We start from the raw sequence: 19,505 nt of genomic DNA on the forward strand, positions 1-19,505 counted from the left end.
TCCAATCCTTATAAACTCATGGCCTCAAAGATAGCAATTATGTAATAACATACTATCAAACCCTCAAGAGGAGATAAACTGGCTACTGAGGCAAGAAAAATTGAATGACGAGTTTGAAAAATTGCAAATTTTCTTAAGAATTTCTAAAGTTCGAAATGTTAATTTGTGAAAACAATTCCATTGACAATAGTAACCATGCAGTAAATTTTTATCAGACCGTGGAAAAGGTTTTCTGGCACCTCATAATGGACAAATATTAAAAACTGGGAAAACTTAAAAAATTGCAGACTTTATCACAAAAAAGCTAATATTCAAGACCTTAAAAAGTTGAAAACCAATTCATTGATACCAGAAACACAATTATCAAACCTTACAGGAGATTTCCTGGGCCCTGAGGCTGGAAAACTTCAAAAAATGACAAACTTTCCCGAAAACTTGAAAGTTTGCAAAAATTAGTATCATTTTGCGTCTTTGTGTTTGTAGTACCTTCGTTTAGTGAGACTAGCTTCAGCTTAACTAAGGGGCGTGATGTGAGCGCAGCGCAAGGTGCACCGCAGCGGGAGGGGCTGCAACAGCAGATTGGTGGACTAATGTGAGTCGGAGGGGGTGTGAGATCAATTTCTAAAAACCGCCCTTCACGCCAAAAGTTTAAGTCTCCAAAACAGTTTCTGTGAATCGCATACTTGGAGACCATTGCGATAACAGTCTCCAATAGAAATTAAAGCCCACTGGTCGCGGCCTCTTCATACCGTTTCTGAGGACAAAAAATCAAATGGGTCAGACGAAAATTTGGTCAAGCAAAAAATTACATTGAAAAGAAAAACAGGATTAATATATTTGCTACAAACTGCAAGAGCTAGTTAAGTCATTTATCATACAGCATTTCTACTATAATTCAACGTTAATGAGGGTAAAAGATGATATCAAGCCACATAACAGCAGCTGAAGTGAGGTACCAACGAAAAAGAATTAAAGAGCGAGAGAGTGAGAGATAAAACGTGAACCAAAAAGAGAAGGAAAAAATTATTTAAAAGACAAATTTCCTGATTTCGCAGTAAAGAATGTTCAAAACCATTTTTTGTCTCGTCAAGTATCCCATCTGCAACACTAAAAAGTTTAGTTAGCCAGTAAAAAGATTTTGAAAACAATTTGCAAATTTTAACAAAATCTTGCGAAAATTCATCACAATAATAACGATTTAAACGTCTCAAGAGACTATATAGTATCTCTATTTTAAGCTTTAAATAGTTTCACTGGCTCAAAGATCCATAAACTGGGAACATAACTTGGCAAAAATTTGAAAATTAAATTTTATCAGAACATTTCTAAAACTGGAGTCAAAAAAATATTGATAACTTTTCCATTATTTCCAGGAACCAGCCAGCGGCGTATTAATTATTATCAAACCTAGGATGAGGTCCCTGGGCCTTTGATGCCGGAAAATTGAAAAATAAAAAAAATTGAAAAAAACTGCAAGTATTTTCAAACTGCTTATATTGCTGAAATAGAAGCCATGCAGTAACCTATTTTCAAACCCCAGAGGAAGTTCCGTGGCTATTGAGGCTTAAAAAATTGCTCAAATTCGTGGTATTAAAATCTTGAAAAACATTCCATTACATCTAGAAACTATGCAGCAATCTATTATCAAACCCTAGAGTATGTTCGCTGGCTATTGAAATTAGGGAAACCTAAAAAAGACAAAAAAAAATCAAAAAACTTGAGAAATTGCAAGTTTAAAAAATGCTAAAAATTGTGACATTAAAAAATTGGAAACTAATCTATGGCCAAAAAAAATTTAATTTACATATCAGTCCTTAAAGGAGGTTTTTCAACCCCTGGGGCTAAAAAACATGAATATTGACAATAAAAGTCAAAAAATTGACAAAAGTTGCTTAAAATCTTGAAAAACATTCCATTACATCTAAAAACTATACAGTAACCTATTGTCAGACCCTAGAGGAAGTTAGTGGCTCGTAAGACTGGAGAAACCAAAAAATGACAAACTCGAAAAACGTAAAATTGCAAGCTTATTAAAATTGTTACAATTTGTGATTAAAAAGTTGAAAACTATTCCATCGCCAATAAAAATTTTCCAAAAACTTATGATCAAACCCTTAAGGACGTTTTCTGGCCCCTGGGTCTGATAAGACTTGAAAAACGAAATACAAATTGCACGTTTTGTCAAAAAAAAACGCTAAAATGTTAAAATGTTGAAACCATTCCAGATCCACTAGAAAATATGAATTAACCTAATATCAAACCCTAGAGGAGGTTTTTTGACAACTGGTGCTGATAAAATTAAAAATAGGAGCGCAAAAATAGCATACTGAGAAACTAAGGGTGGCTATTAAAAAACATAACCGACTAACTTCGGGTGAAGTACTCTCAAACGACCGGCGAGCGGTTGGCTTCGACAGTAGCTAGCCACGGTTTATTGAAGATAGCTTTAGCTTAACTAGGGGGCGTGAGGTGAGCGTAGCGGGGGCGCAGGGTCACTCATTTGGGGATGCAACTGGATTGGGGGGACTGATTTGAGTCGAAGGGGGATTAAGAGATCATTCAATCTATAAGAACGGCCCTTCACACAATAAGTATAGGTCTCCAAAAAAGTTTCTATGAATCGCATACTTGAAGATTATTACGCTAACAGTCTCTAAAAGACCTTAATATCCACTGGGCGCTACCTCTCTCTATCCCGTTTCTCAGGACAAAATATCAAATGGGTCCGACGAAAAATTGTCAGGCGAAAAATTACATTGAAAAAGACAAACATGATTAATATATTTGCTAAAAACTGCGTTTGAGAGCTAGTTAAGTAATTTATCATACAGCATTTCTACAATAATTCAACGTTAATGAGGATAAAAGATGATATCACGCCACATAACAGCAGCTGAAGTGCGGCACCAACAAAAATTGCTAAGGAAAGAGCGAGAGAGTGAGAGAGAGATAACGTGAAGGAGAAAGAGAAGGAAGGAAACCCGAACTGACAGAGGGAGAAAGAGAGCTAGGAATTGTTTAGATGATGGGATTCGACGCTGCAGCTTTTAGTGTTCTAGCCTTGTTAGTAAATAAATAAAAAAAAATTGATAAGTGCAAAATTTGAAAAAGTTTCCTGAGCAGTGAACAATGATCAAAACCATTTTTTGTTTCTGGAGTTCTGTCAAGTATCCCATCTCCAACACAAAAAAGTTTAGTTAGCCGGTAAAACATTCAAAAATTTTAAAAACAATTGCCAATTTCAACAAAATTTAGCTAAAATTCATCATATTAATATCTTCAAAACAATTTTAACGTCTCAAGAGACTATCCAGTATCTCTTTTTAAAGCTTTAAATAGTTTCACTGGCTGAAAGATCCATAAACTTGGAACATGATAATTTTCCGAATGTTAAATTTTAACAAAAACTGCTTGTCAGTTAATTATCAGTTACTTGTTATTAGAAATTTGCTCAATTAAATTATTGCGAACCATTCCATTGCCCCCTAGCATTTATGCATTAACATACTATCAAACCGCCGAGGAGATTACATGTCTACTGAGGAAAAAACTGAATGACAAATTTGAAAAAAATTGCCTGAATGACAAATGGACAAATATCAAAACTGGCAAAAATTGTAGGAACACTTCAAAATTGCAGATTTGATCAAAATTGCTAATATTCGAGACATTAAAATGTTGAAAACCATTCCATTGATACCAAAAGAATTTAATTCTCTGATACAAAATAATAATAGTAGCGACATAAAGTCATATATATTATATTATATATATAGCACAGAGAGGACAACAGACGGAAACAATTGGTTCACTAGAAGCTGCCTCAATAACATTGTATTACAGAAAATGAAACATAGTCAACAAAGTCCACTTAAGTATCCAAATTTCACCAAAGCAAGTAAAAAAACGAAACATTAAAATTTTTTAGTAAAAAAAACATTAAAAAATTGAAATTATTTTGCATTTTATCTGCCTGACTGATGTAGAGCAGACTGAGAGGCTCCGAAAAGTGGTGCATGATTAGCTTGAGGGAAGGGGTACGTTATATTGATCAAGGTTAGGTTGACACCCAAGTGTCAAGATTCCAAAACCCAAGATCTATGTAACGTTGACAGACTTCCTCCACCTCAAACGAACAACCCGCACCAGCCAGCAACAATTAGAAATTCGTTAGGAGGAAGTCTGACTGCTCTGTTCACTTTATCTATCCAAACACAAAGTCAGTTAAGTCTATATTGCCTAGAATATATACAGATCCCTTATAATTTGAACAATTTTGGAAAAAGTGGCATTATCTATCTCAAAAACCAGAAACCATGCAGTTCCCTATTATCAAACCTTAAAGGAGATTCCCTGAGCCCTGAAGCTGGAAAACTTAAAAAAATGACAAAAAACTTGAAAGTTTGCAAAAATCAGTATCAGAAAAGTTTGAAAGCTTGAAAATTGAAAGTTTGCAAAAAGAACTATCATATTGCCTGTTTGTATTTGTATTAACAAAGTAAATAGCTCATAAAATGGTATCGTTAACTTCTAAAAACTTCAACCAAAGACTAATTAAACAAAAAGGTAAAAAAAAACAAAAAACATGAAAAATGCACCATTTTGAGCCAAAAACTCTTAAAAATGACCTTTTAGCTTTAACTTAAGGCCATCCCAGCTGCTGCACCACCCTAATCACTAGAGGGACAAGAAACCATGCTGTAATCTATTATCAAACCCTAGAGTAAGTTCCGTGGCTATTGAAGCTGGAGATACCTAAAGATAAAAAACTTGAAAAATTGCAAGTTTAAAAAAACGCAAAAAAATTGTGATACTAAAAAACTGAAAGCTAACCCATGGCCAGAAGAATTTCAGTTATATATCAGAACCTAAAGTAGGTTTTCCAACCTATGAGGCTGAAAAGATCAATAATGAAAATAAAAGTCAAAAAATCGACAAATTGCAAGTTTTGTCAAAAAATGCTAAAATTCAAAATGTTAAAATCTTGAAAAAAAACATTCATAACATCTAAAAACTAAACAGTAACCTTTTGTCAAATCCTAGAGGAAGTTAGTCGCTCGTAAGACTGGAGAAACCAAAAAAAATGACAAAGTCAAAAAACGTAAAAGTGCAAGTTTCTCCAAAAAAAATGCTACAATTTGTGATATTAAAAAGTTGAAAACCATTCCATCGCCAATAAAAATTTTTCAATGACTTATTATCAAACCCTTAAGGACGTTTTCTGGCCCTGGGTCTGATAAGACTTGAATAATGAATTATAAATTGCACGTTATGTCAAAAACGCTAAAAGTCAAATGTTAAAATGTTGAAACCATTCCATTACCACTAGAAAATATGCAATAACCAAATATCAAACCCTACAGGAGGTTCTTTGACAACTGGTGCTGATAAAATTAAAAATAGGAGCGCAAAAATAGCATACTGAGAAACTAAGGGTGGCTATTAAAAAACATAACCGACTAACTTCGGGCGAAGTACTCTCAAACGACCGGCGAGCGGTTGGCTTCGACAGTAGCTAGCCACGGTTTATTGAAGATAGCATTAGCTTAACTAGAATGCTTGAGGTGAGCGCAGCGGGGCGGGGGTTCACTGCAGCGGGGATTGGGGGGACTGACGCAACTGGATTGGGGGGATTGATGTGAGTCGGGGTGGGAGTGTGAGATCAATCGATCAATTTCTAAGAACAGCCCTTCACACAATAAGTATACGTCTCCAAAATAGTTTCTGTGAATCACTTACTTGGAGATTATTGCGCTAACAGGCTCTAAAAGACCTGAATGTCCACTGAGCGCTACCTCTTCATACCGTTTCTGAGGACAAAAAATCAGATGGGTCAGACGAAAAATCGGTCAAGCAAAAAATTACATTAAAAAGAAAAACAGGATTAACTTATTTGCTACAAACTGCGTTTGAGAGCTAGTTAATTCATTTATCATACAGCATTTCTACTATAATTCAACGCTAATGAGGATAAAAGATGATATCACGCCACATAACAGCAGCTGAAGTGCGGCACCTTCAAAAAGCGTTAACGAAAGAGCGAGAGAGTGTGAGAGAGAAAGCGAACGAGAAAGAGAAGGAAGGAAACCGGAACTGACAGATGGAGAGAGCTAGGAATTTTTTCCATGATGGGATTCGACGCTGCAGCTTTTAGTTTTCTAGCCTTGTTAGTAAATAAATCAATTAAAAAAATTGATAAGTGCAAAATTTAAAAACGTTTCCTGATTTCGCAGTGAAAAATTATCAAAACCATTTTTTTTTCTGTGGAATTCTGTCAAGTATCCCATCTGCAACACTAAAAAGTTTAGTCAGCCAGTAAAAGCTTCAAAAATTTTGAAAACAATTGCCAATTTCAACAAAATCTAGCTAAAATTCATCATATTAGCATCAAAACAATTTCAATGTCTTAAGAGACTATCCAGTATCTCTCTTTAAAGCTTTAAATAGTTTCACTGGCTCAAACATCCATATACTTGGAACATGATAATTTTCCGAAGACTTGAAAAAAAAAATTAACAAAAAACTGCTATAACTGGAGTTAATAAAATATTGATAACCTTTCCATTAATTCCAGAAACCAGGCAGCACCTTATTAGTTATAAGAGGAGGTCCCTGGGCTCCTGATGCCGGAAAACTAAAAAGTTCAAAAAAATTGAAGAACTGCAAGTATTTTTTAAAAAAATGCTTATATTGCTTAAATAGAAACCATGCACTAACCTATTTTTAAAGCCTAGAAAGTTCCGTGGCTATTGAGGCTGGAAAAACCAAAAAAAGACAAAAAATTTCAAAAAACTTGAAAAATTGAAGAAATTTTCAAAAAACTGCTCAAATTCGTGATATCAATATCTTGAAAAACATTTCAATACATCTAGAAACCATGCTGTAACCTATTATCAGACCCCTGAGTAAGTTCCGTGGCTACTGAGACTGGAGATAACTAGAGATAAAAAACTTGAAAAATTGCAAGTTTAAAAAAATGCAAAAATTTGTGATTTTAAAAAACTGGAAGTTAACTCATGGCCAGAAAAATTTCAGTTATATATCAGAACCTAAAGGAGGTTTCTCCAACCTCTGAGGCTGAAAACATCAATAATGACAATAAATGTCAAAAAATTGACAAAAGTTGCAAGTTTTGTCAAAAAATGCTAAAATTCAAAATGTTAAAATCTTGAAAAACATCCATTACATCTAAAAAATATACAGTAACCTATTGTCAAACCCTAGAAGAAGTTCAGTGGCTCATAAGACTGGAGAAACCAAAAATATGGCAAAAAAAATTCAAAAAATGTAAAATTGCAAGATTAGTAAAAATTGCTAAAATTTGATATTGAAAAGTTGAAAACTATTCCATGGCCAAAAAAAATTTTCAATAACTTATTGTCGAGCACTTAAGGAGGTCTTCTGGCCCCTGGGTCAGGAAAGACTTGATTAATGAAATGTAAAATGCACGTTTTCCCAAAAAACGCTAAAATTCGTTATGTTAAAATGTTGAAACCATTCCATTACCACTAGAAACTATGCAGAAACCTAATATCAAATCCTAGAGGTTCTTTGACACCTGGTGCTGATAAAACTAAAAATAGTAGCGCAATAATAGCATACTGAGAAACTACAGGCGGCTATTAAAAACATAACTAACTAACTTCGCGCGAATTGCTCTCAAACGAACGGCGAGCGGTTGGCTCCGACAGTAGCTAGCCACGGTTTATTGAAGCTAGCTTTAGCTTAACTAGAATGCTTGAGGTGAGCGCAGCGGGGTGGGGGTTCACTGCAGCGGGGATTGGGGGGACTGACACAACTGGATTGGGGGGACTGATGTGAGTCGGGGTGGGAGTGTGAGATCAATCGATCAATTTCTAAGAACAGCCCTTCACACAATAAGTATACGTCTCCAAAATAGTTTCTGTGAATCACTTACTTGGAGATTATTGCACTAACAGGCTCTAAAAGACCTCAATGTCCACTGAGCGCTACCTCTTCATCCCGTTTCTCAGGACAAAAAATCAAATGGGTCAGACGAAAAATCGGTCAAGCAAAAATTTACATTAAAAAAGAAAAATAGGATTAATATATTTGCTACAAACTGCGTTTGAGAGCTAGTTAAGTCATTTATGAAACAGCATTTCTACTATAAATCAACGATAATGAGGATAAAAGATAATATCACGACACATAACAGCAGCTGAAGTGCGGTACCAACAAGAGTTAAGGAAAGAGCAATAGTGTGTGAGAGATAAAACGTGAACGAGAAGGAAAAGGAAAGAAACCCGAACCGACAGAAGTGTAGAGAGAGAGAGAGAACTAGGAATATTTTCTATGATGGAATTCGACTTTGCAACTTAGTTTTCCAGCCTTGTTAGTAATTAAATCAAATAGAAAAAAAACTGATAAGTGCAAAATTTAAGAAGAAAAGTTTCCAGATTTTGCAGTAAATAAAACTTCAAAACTATTTTTTCTCTCTGTAGTTCTGCCAAGTAACCCTTCTGCAACACCTAAAAACACTCGTTCACCAATAAAATATTCAAAAAGTTTGAAAACAATTGCAAGATTTAACAACGTAAAATTGCAAGTTTATTTTAAAAAATTGCTGAAATTTTTGATATTAAAAAGTTGAATACCATTCCATCGCCAATAAATTTTTCAATATTTTATTGTCAAACCCGTAGGGGCGTTTTCTGGCCCCTGGGTCTGCAAAGACTTGAATAATGAAAAAAAAATTGCACGTTTTGTCAAAAAATCGCTAAAATTCGTGATGTTAAAATGTTGAAACCATTCCATTACCACTAGAAACTATGCAGTAACCTATTATCAAAACCTAGAGGAGGTTCTTTGACACCCAGTGCTGATAAAACTCAAAAATGGAAAAAAATCAAAAAGCTTGAAAAAAATGTGAAAATTAGTATAAATTGGCGAATTTTTAGCGAGCGGTTTTTCGTCAGTAGCTAGTCACGGGTGAGTGGATGGGTGAAGGGTTGCACCGGGAGGCTTATGGGTGGGGGTCAACAGTGGTATGGGGGTCAAGAGCGCTGGGGGGTCTTCAACCTCTAAGGTTTTTGAGGCCGAAAACTCAAATAGGTCAGACGAAAAATCGGTCAAGCGAAAAATCGCATTAAAAAAAGAACAACAGGACTAATATAATTGCTACAAACTTCGTTTGAGAGCAATTAATAACAGCCGTTGAGAGGCAGACGGTGGCTATTGATCAGGGACGTAAAAGTCACTCGAAACATCAATTTGCGCACAAAAGGTCCATGATATGAATGTATTCAACACGCCCTTTTTCGCACACAGTCGCAATCTGTGTACAGTCCAACTCAGGATGAGAAGTTGCGCCACATGGACACGTCCTTTTCCCACTGTTTGGACACTGGCCACAAAAACCCTCACCAGACGGGTGACAAATTTTAGCACATTGATGTTGCCCACATGGGAAAATTTTTCCACAAATTGTGTCACACTTCCATCCTGAGTTCGAGCACATGGTTAGTTTCTCCTTTGCTCCGCAATCGCAACATTGGATCAAGGTTTCCTTGCACGGTGCACAGGGACCAGGGTGGCACATCTCTGCACAAAAGTGGGTCTCGCAACTCAGAGACTTTCCGCAGATATTTGAACAAGTCCAGATCTGCGCGCTACAACGTCTTGGTTCAGGCGGCGAGGCGCCACACTGACATCGGACCTTAAAAGCGTCGCCTTTCAAAACAAATTAATATCAATCTATTTTAGCACATGATTGAAACCTGGGCGGTAGAGTGCCGAAAAATAGCCCCGACTTAAAACATATAACATAACCGACTAACGTCGGGCGAATTGCTCTCAAACGACCGGCGAGCGGTTGGCTTGGTCAGTAGCTAGCCACGGGGGGGGGGGGGGGGTCACCGGGGGCTGATGGGGGCAGCAATGGGTTGAGGGGGCAACAGTGCGGTGGGGGGGGGTGGAGGCAATAGTGGGGGTGGGGGTCAACAAGGGGGGGGGGGGGTGTCTCAACCTCTAAGAACCGCCCTTCACACCATAAGTATAAGTGTAAGTCTCCAAAAACAGTTTGAGCTGGAACAGACCTGAAAGGCTCTAAGAGCACTTAATGCCCGCTGGGCGCTACCTGTTTATCCCGTTTTTGAGGACGAAAAGTCAAAAGCGTCAGACGAAAAATTGGTCAAGCGAAAAATCGCATTAAAAAAAGACCGACAGGACTAATATAATTGCTACAAACTTCGTTTGAGAGCAATTAAAAAGGCTTTCGATCAGTACCCGGCAAACTGCGAGGTTCCTTAGGGATTTAAACAAGGACAGATAAACTGCTTTAAGGAAAAAATTGACGAAAGCTATTTCGATTGGATTTCCTAGTTGAACACACTCCAGTTTGTTAAAGAGGACATTGAGACTCAAATTGATACCAATAAACATTAGACTTGGTAACTAAGACTTAAAAACATAACTGACTAACTAACATGGGCGAATTGCTCTCAAACAACCAGCGAGGGGTTGACTTCGATAGTAGCCAGTTGGGGCTTGAAGCTAGCATTTGAGGGGGTAGGAGTTGGGGGGTTCAAGCGTCAAGGGGAGGAGGTTCAAGCCATAGGGGCGTGTAGGGCAGGACGGGGGTCCAACCAAACCACCAGGGGTGGAGGGGGTCCTACCAGGAGGGTGGGCTGGGAAGTGCTCAAGTGTGGACGGGGAGTGTTCGAGGGTGGAAGACGAAAAATCTGGCAACCAAAAAATCGCATGAAAAAGAAAAAAGAATTCATATTATTGCTACAAACATTGTTTGAGGAGATCAATTAACAAAGCTTAAACACCAGGAATCTAAAACTGAACTTCATAGGGACCTCACAACTATTTCTGATTTCGTTTTTCGATATTGAATCTGTTCATTTCAGATTGCTTTGAAGAGCAACGGCTGCTTAAAAGCACTTTGAGCAGAAAAACAATCACAATCATGAAATACAATCACAAGCATTAAATTACCAAAGATCTGTACATCAAAATATCTCTAGCAACACCAATTTGTGACAGTCATAGGGCATATGACTAAATGAAAGAAAATCGAGTAAATTGCAAAAATTGGAAAAAATTTAGTTTTCCGAAAACTAATGTTACATAACTTATTAACACCAACAATATTTAATGTAACAATTGACCATATGCTCCTCGGCGATCATACACAGTCCTTGCGGAGATCAAGGAGACAAAAAGCAAAAGGGTGAAAAAATAATTGACAGAAATCAAAATATTTCTCAAAGTTGATGACGCCAATTATAAAAACAACACGTAATTATATGCTATACAACCTCAACAACTGCAGTCCATGCTTGAAAACAGTAGATAAATTATTAAATTACACCACAAGACTGAGAAACTACAGGCGGCTATTAAAAACATAACCAACTAACTTCGCGCGAATTGCTCTCAAACGACCGGCGAGCGGTTGGCTCCGACAGTAGCTAGCCACGGTTTATTGAAGCCAGCTTTAGCTTAACTAGAACGCTTGAGGTGAGCGCAGCGGGGCGGGGGTTCACTGCAGCGGGGATTGCGGGGACTGACGCAACTGGATTGGGGGAACTGATGTGAGTCGGGGTGGGAGTGTGAGATCAATCGATCAATTTCTAAGAACAGCCCTTCACACAATAAGTATACGTCTCCAAAATAGTTTCTGTGAATCACTTACTTGGAGATTATTGCGCTAACAGGCTCTAAAAAACCTGAATGTCCACTGAGCGCTACCTCTTCATCCCGTTTCTCAGGATAAAAAAATCAAATGGGTCAGACGAAAAATCGGTCAAGCAAAAATTTACATTAAATAAGAAAAACAGGATTAATATATTTGCTACAAACTGCGTTTGAGAGCTAGTTAAGTCATTTATGAAACAGCATTTCTACTATGAATCAACGATAATGAGGATAAAAGATAATATCACGCCACATAACAGCAGCTGAAGTGCGGCACCAACAAAAAGAGTTAAGGAAAGAGCAATAGTGTGTGAGAGAGATAAAACGTGAACGAGAAGGAAAAGGAAAGAAACCCGAACCGACAGAAGAAGTGTAGAGAGAGAGAGAGAACTAGGAATATTTTCTATGATGGAATTCGACTTTGCAACTTAGTTTTCCAGCCTTGTTAGTAATTAAATCAAATAGAAGAAAAACTGATAAGTGCAAAATTTAAGAAGAAAAGTTTCCAGATTTTGCAGTAAATAAAACTTCAAAACTATTTTTTCTCTCTGTAGTTCTGCCAAGTAACCCTTCTGCAACACCTAAAAAAACTCGTTCACCAGTAAAATATTCAAAAAGTTTGAAAACAATTGCAAGATTTAACAACGTAAAATTGAAAGTTTATTTAAAAAAATTGCTGAAAATTTTGATATTAAAAAGTTGAATACCATTCCATCGCCAATAAATTTTTCAATATTTTATTGTCAAACCCTTAAGGGCGTTTTCTGGCCCCTGGGTCTGCAAAGACTTGAATAATGAAAAATAAATTGCACGTTTTGTCAAAAAATCGCTAAAATTCGTGATGTCAAAATGTTGAAACCATTCCATTACCACTAGAAACTATGCAGTAACCTATTATCAAAACCTAGAGGAGGTTCTTTGACACCTAGTGCTGATAAAACTCAAAAATGGAAAAAAAAATCAAAAAGCTTGAAAAAAATGTGAAAATTAGTATAAATTGGCGAATTTTTAGCGAGCGGTTTTTCGTCAATAGCTAGTCACGGGTGAGTGGATGGGTGAAGGGTTGCACCGGGAGGCTTATGGGTGGGGGTCAACAGTGGTATGGGGGTCAAGAGCGCTGGGGGGTCTTCAACCTCTAAGGTTTTTGAGGCCGAAAACTCAAATAGGTCAGACGAAAAATCGGTCAAGCGAAAAATCGCATTAAAAAAAGAACAACAGGACTAATATAATTGCTACAAACTTCGTTTGAGAGCAATTAATAACAGCCGTTGAGAGGCAGACGGTGGCTATTGATCAGGGACGTAAAAGTCACTCGAAACATCAATTTGCGCACAAAAGGTCCATGATATGAATGTATTAAACATGCCTTTTTTCGCACACAGTCGCAATCTGTGTACAGTCCAACTCAGGATGAGAAGTTGCGCCACATGGACACGTCCTTTTCCCACTGTTTGGACACTCGCCACAAAAACCCTCACCAGACGGGTGACAAATTTTAGCACATTGATGTTGCCCACATGGGAAAATTTTTCCACAAATTGTGTCACACTTCCATCCTGAGTTCGAGCACATGGTTAGTTTCTCCTTTGCTCCGCAATCGCAACATTGGATCAAGGTTTCCTTGCACGGTGCACAGGGACCAGGGTGGCACATCTCTGCACAAAAGTGGGTCTCGCAACTCAGAGACTTTCCGCAGATATTTGAACAAGTCCAGATCTGCGCGCTACAACGTCTTGGTTCAGGCGGCGAGGCGCCACACTGACATCGGACCTTAAAAGCGTCGCCTTTCAAAACAAATTAATATCAATCTATTTTAGCACATGATTGAAACCTGGGCGGTAGAGTGCCGAAAAATAGCCCCGACTTAAAACATATAACATAACCGACTAACGTCGGGCGAATTGCTCTCAAACGACCGGCGAGCGGTTGGCTTGGTCAGTAGCTAGCCACGGGGGGGGGGGGGGGTCACCGAGGGCTGATGGGGGGCAGCAATGGGTTGGGGGGGGCAACAGCGCGGTGGGGGGGGGGGTGGAGGCAATAGTGGGGGTGGGGGTCAACAAGGGGGGGGGGGGGGGGTGTCTCAACCTCTAAGAACCGCCCTTCACACCATAAGTATAAGTATAAGTCTCCAAAAACAGTTTGAGCTGGAACAGACCTGAAAGGCTCTAAGAGCACTTAATGCCCGCTGGGCGCTACCTGTTTATCCCGTTTTTGAGGACGAAAAGTCAAAAGCGTCAGACGAAAAATTGGTCAAGCGAAAAATCGCATTAAAAAAAGACCGACAGGACTAATATAATTGCTACAAACTTCGTTTGAGAGCAATGAAAAAGTCTTTCGATCAGTACCCGGCAAACTGCGAGGTTCCTTAGGGATTTAAACAAGGACAGATAAACTGCTTTAAGGAAAAAATTGACGAAAGCTATTTCGATTGGATTTCCTAGTTGAACACACTCCAGTTTGTTAAAGAGAGGACATTGAGACTCAAATTGATACCAATAAACATTAGACTTGGTAACTAAGACTAAAAAACATAACTGACTAACTAACATGGGCGAATTGCTCTCAAACAACCGGCGAGGGGTTGACTTCGATAGTAGCCAGTTGGGGCTTGAAGCTACCATTTGAGGGGGTAGGAGTTGGGGGGTTCAAGCGTCAAGGGGAGGAGGTTCAAGCGATAGGGGCGTGTAGGGCAGGACGGGGGGTCCAACCAAACCACCAGGGGTGGAGGGGGTCCTACCAGGAGGGTGGGCTGGGAAGTGCTCAAGTGTGGACGGGGAGTGTTCGAGGGTGGAAGACGAAAAATCTGGCAACCAAAAAATCGCATGAAAAAGAAAAAAGAATTCATATTATTGCTACAAACATTGTTTGAGGAGAGCAATTAACAAAGCTTAAACACCGGGAATCTAAAACTGAACTTCATAGGGACCTCACAACTATTTCTGATTTCGTTTTTCGATATTGAATCTGTTCATTTCAGATTGCTTTGAAGAGCAACGGCTGCTTAAAAGCACTTTGAGCAGAATAACAATCACAATCATGAAATACAATCACAAGCATTAAATTACCAAAGATCTGTACATCAAAATATCTCTAGCAACACCAATTTGTGACAGTCATAGGGCATATGACTAAATGAAAGAAAATCGAGTAAATTGCAAAAATTGGAAAAAATTTAGTTTTCCGAAAACTAATGTTACATAACTTATTAACACCAACAATATTTAATGTAACAATTGACCATATGCTCCTCAGCGATCATACACAGTCCTTGCGGAGATCAAGGAGACAAAAAGCAAAAGGGTGAAAAAATAATTGACAGAAATCAAAATATTTCTCAAAGTTGATGACGCCAATTATAAAAACAACACGTAATTATATGCTATACAACCTCAACAACTGCACTCCATGCTTGAAAACAGTAGATAAATTATTAAATTACACCACAAGACCAACGAGTCATCTTATTTTAAGACGAAAAGCCCTCAAAAGGAGCAAGAACGGGCAAAACTAAAATATTCGCTTGAAAACCAATAGCATCATAGTCATACCTACCCCCAATATCTATAGAATCGGTTCAATAATTAGATTGACCTATTCTTCATTAGCAACTTATAATAGCTTTAATTAATTAGACTAAGTCATTAGACAACAAATACGGGTAAAACTTATAATTAAAATTTTATGAAAACAAAAAATCTGAAAGTTATAAAACCAAAAACTATGAGCAGAAAGACTTCTTTTGAACCACTTATGCCTCCCTAGCAACCAATTATAGTCATTAATCAGACTAAGACAGAAAAAAATCAAAATAAAAACATTTGCTATCCTTTTGGAATGAACAATTTTTTGATAGTTACAAAAAAAAACTAGAGCTACAAGACCATAAAAGCAAAGCTAATAAAAATCGCTACAATTTCTTGAAAACAAAAGCTTCAGATTCATAAAAACGACTAATTATCAATTCAGACTTTTAATTAGATTCACATATGCCCCAGCCACCAACTAACAAGTCTTGTAACTAATGAGATAAAGTTCTAAGCCTGTCATCAGTGGGACGAAATGATAACAACAAAATGAAAAACACATAAAAGAAAAATTCAGATATACGCTGACATCGTTCGAAGACAAAAAAGCGTCAACTTCTCTATGAACAGCCATTCTAAGAAGGCTATAAAAGCCAATCGCTATGAACTAAAATTTTTTGTGTTCAATTTTTAAAACTTGAAAACAAGTATTATTGAATTCGAAGACGCCATTCTCTATGAACCGAAACGCCCTTTTTGAGTCACGTAGTCGTCACACGCAACCAATGAAAACTGTCAATAAGGACAAAACACAAAAATTTTGACTAACTAAAAACAACCAAGGGCGAAAATGAGAAATTCACTAAATTTTTACAACAATTAACTTCAAAGCCATGAAACGTATTAGCTGCCCCTTGAGGGATTCAGAAAAAGCGAAGACATTCAAATAAAACTTGTAAAATTTTAATAGAATTGAAGAAAAATTTTTTCCATAAGGGAAAATTTAGTCCATTCCAATATAAAGAAAGTTCACGCTTCACACCTACTTGCTTTTGGCTCCCTTACTAAATCATCATAAATGAAATAATCACTCCGATTTGAACTCATCGGCATCGACCGCAATAGAATCTAAAACCAAAAATAGAGCCGCAACAATAAATTTATGAGAAGATGACGGCGGTTATTAATACTACCTAGAGATTACTTAAAAAAATCTCATTTTGTTTTTATATTCTCAATTTAGATTTAATCAGAGTGCAGAAAAAAATTGTTTTGTGTAAAATGAGTCACATACCATCAAAAAAACACGACAATTGATCTAAAAACAGAAAACATAGCTGGCAGATTGCCGGAAAATGGCCGCCGTTGACGCGCTTGATGCACATCGGGATTGAAACAGAAAAAAAGAGGAGATAAATTGCAAAAATTAATCAGTGTCAAAAAAGGTTCTAATTCGGCGTATAGTTTCAGTTGGATTCTACAAACATAGTTAATTCAAAATCTAAAATGAAAACTAATAAACTAAATACCAATTTCCGCTAGCAAACACTCTAGCTTTAATACCCTAATTCTCAATGACCTAATGACCGGGCTTTATCGGTTTATCCAGTCGCTTTTGATTTTGCTCTTTCGACTTTGACCGCATCCACTATATTGCGTAAATCAATGCATGAAAAAATTAATCTCATTTAGTTGAACCAGTGGGTGAAGTAATTCAGAAGTCAAACGGGAAAGTCTGACTGATGCAAAACGAAAAACTGTGATCAAAAGGTAAAGAGAATTAAAGGAAAATAGAGCGCCTAAATATTAGCCGTCTGGGAAGCTGACGGAGTCTATTACCAAGTAAATTAAAAGACATCACACAGCCAACTCATACAAAAAGTTCAGCTATTGAATGGTAGAAGTCGCCAAAAAACGTTTTTGGACTTTTTGGCGCTTTGTAACAAAAAAGTTGACAAATTAAAAAAAAACAACCAAAGACAGGGGAGCCCACAAAGCAAGAAAAGAGATACACCGCAGCCATCAACTTACACAAACAAACTAGCAAAGCTTTTAGTAATTTTTCTCTCCATCAATTAGCAGAAACTATGATAGATAAAACAGGAAGAAAGGTTAAAATAGAGAAGACAAGGAAAACTACAAAGAAACAAAAAAAGTTAAAAAAATTTATAGATTGCGAGTCCGAAACAATGACACAAAACACGGTTCTCTAGTTAATTTTCGTTCAATAAATGACTGCGAATTGATACACAAACATCACAAACGTTGCTTACAGTGAAAACCAAGGAAAGAGCATTAAGAAACACCGAGTTGTCGCCATCGAGATAGCGAACTGAATTCAAGCCGAAACACTTGATAATTTTGAGGTTTATAACAACCGTGCCCTCAAGTTCCTAAACAACTATCTTTGCGATAACAATCACAACAATTTCACACAGTACACCGCACCAAATTACACTACCTTTGTCCGCCACAATTTTTAACCACTCTTATGGAAAGCGGTGAATGGGGGAAAGTAGTCAAATCCGAAGCAAATTTAACCCAATTTTTCAGCTCTTCGTTATATTCATTGTATTCTATCACGTTATCTCATCGGAAAGTTATGGAACTTAGGCAACTCTTATAGCAAGAGGAGGTGACTAAAAACGGGCAACATTTCTCTACAAAACGCTCAACAAAAGCTATAACCTCAGGTCAAACCCATCGTTATGGTAAAATCGTTCAAAATTTTTTCGTTTAGTCATTGAAACATACCCTGCAGATTGCCGGAAAAAAGCCACCGTTGACGCGCTTGATAAAAATTGGGATTGAAACAGAAAAAGAAAAAAAAGAAATTGACAAATATTGTTCTATTTTTTTTTTCATAAGTGTTCTAATTCGGCGTACAGTTTCAGTTAGATTCTAAATCTATACTTAATTCAGCTTCTAAACTGAAAGCTAATAAGCTTAATCCAATTTCAGCTGGCAAACACCCTAATGAACTTTGATAACCTAATTCTCAATGACTTAATGACCGGACTTTATCGGTTTATCCAGTCGCTTTTGATTTTGCTCTTTCGACTTTGACCGTATTCACTATATTGCGTAATTCAATGCATGAAAGAAATTAAATTCATTCAGATTAACCAGTGGGTGAGGTAATTCAAAGTCAAACGGGAAAGTCTGACTTAAGCAAAACGAAAAACGTGATCAAAAGGTAAAGAGAAAAGGAGAGCGCCTAAATATTAGCCGTCATGGAGGCTGACGGCGTCTATTACCAAGTAAATTAAAAGACATCGCACAGTCCAACTCATACAAAAAGTTCAGCTATTGAATGGTAGAAGTCGCCAAAAAACGTTTTTGGACTTTTTGGCGCTTTGTAACAAAAAAGTTGACAAATTAAAAAAAACAACCAAAGACAGGGGAGCCCACAAAGCAAGAAATGAGATACACCGCAGCCATCAACTTACACAAACAAACTAGCAAAGCTTTTAGTAATTTTTCTCTCCATCCATTAGCAGAAACTATGATAGATAAAACAGGAAGAAAGGTTAAAATAGAGAAGACAAGGAAAACTACAAAGAAACAAAAAAAGTTTAAAAAATTTATAGATTGCGAGTCCGAAACAATGACACAAAACACGGTTCTCTAGTTAATTTTCGTTCAATAAATGACTGCGAATTGATACACAAACAGCACAAACGTTGCTTACAGTGAAAACCAAGGAAAGAGCATAAGAAACACCGAGTTGTCGCCATCGAGATAGCGAACTGAATTCAAGCCGAAACTCTTGATAATTTTGAGAGGTTTATAACAACCGTGCCCTCAAGTTCCTAAACAACTATCTTTGCGATAACAATCACAACAATTTCACACAGTACACCGCACCAAATTACACTACCTTTGTCCGCCACAATTTTTTAACCACTCATGGAATGTGGTGAATGGGGGGAAAGTAGTCAAATCCGAAGCAAATTTAAACCAATTTTTCAGTTTTGCGTAATATTCATTGTATTCTATTACGTTATCTCATCGAAAAGTTATGGAACTTACGCAACTCTTATAGCAAGAAGAGGTGACTAAAAAACCGGCAACATTTCTCAACAAAACGCTCAACAAACGCTATAACCTCAAGTTAAAACCATCGTTCTGGAAGGATCGTTCAAAAATTTTTCGTTTAGTCAATGAAACATACCCTGCAGATTGCCGGAAAAAAGCCGCCGTTGACGAGCTTGATAAAAATCGGGATTGAAACAGAAAAAAGAATAGAAATTGACAAATTGTTCTATTTTTTTTCAGTCCCAAAAAGTGTTCTAATTCGGCGTACAGTTTCAG

The 19,505-nt window shown here is 37.2% G+C and overlaps 1 protein-coding gene across 2 annotated transcripts in view; it reads right to left on the minus strand.

The window, feature by feature from the left end:
* Window positions 1-19,505, minus strand: part of LOC142337635 (NF-X1-type zinc finger protein NFXL1-like) — a 144,613-nt gene that overhangs the window by 75,683 nt on the left and 49,425 nt on the right. For both annotated transcript variants that reach the window (XM_075387013.1, XM_075387014.1), the window contains exon 7: window positions 13,034-13,437. In XM_075387013.1, coding sequence (XP_075243128.1) covers window positions 13,034-13,437 — 404 coding nt within the window. The remainder of the gene's footprint in view (window positions 1-13,033; window positions 13,438-19,505) is intronic.

Source organism: Convolutriloba macropyga, chromosome 4 (assembly GCF_964194025.1).
Source record: "Convolutriloba macropyga chromosome 4, txConMacr16.3, whole genome shotgun sequence".
NCBI lineage: Eukaryota > Metazoa > Xenacoelomorpha > Acoela > Convolutidae > Convolutriloba > Convolutriloba macropyga.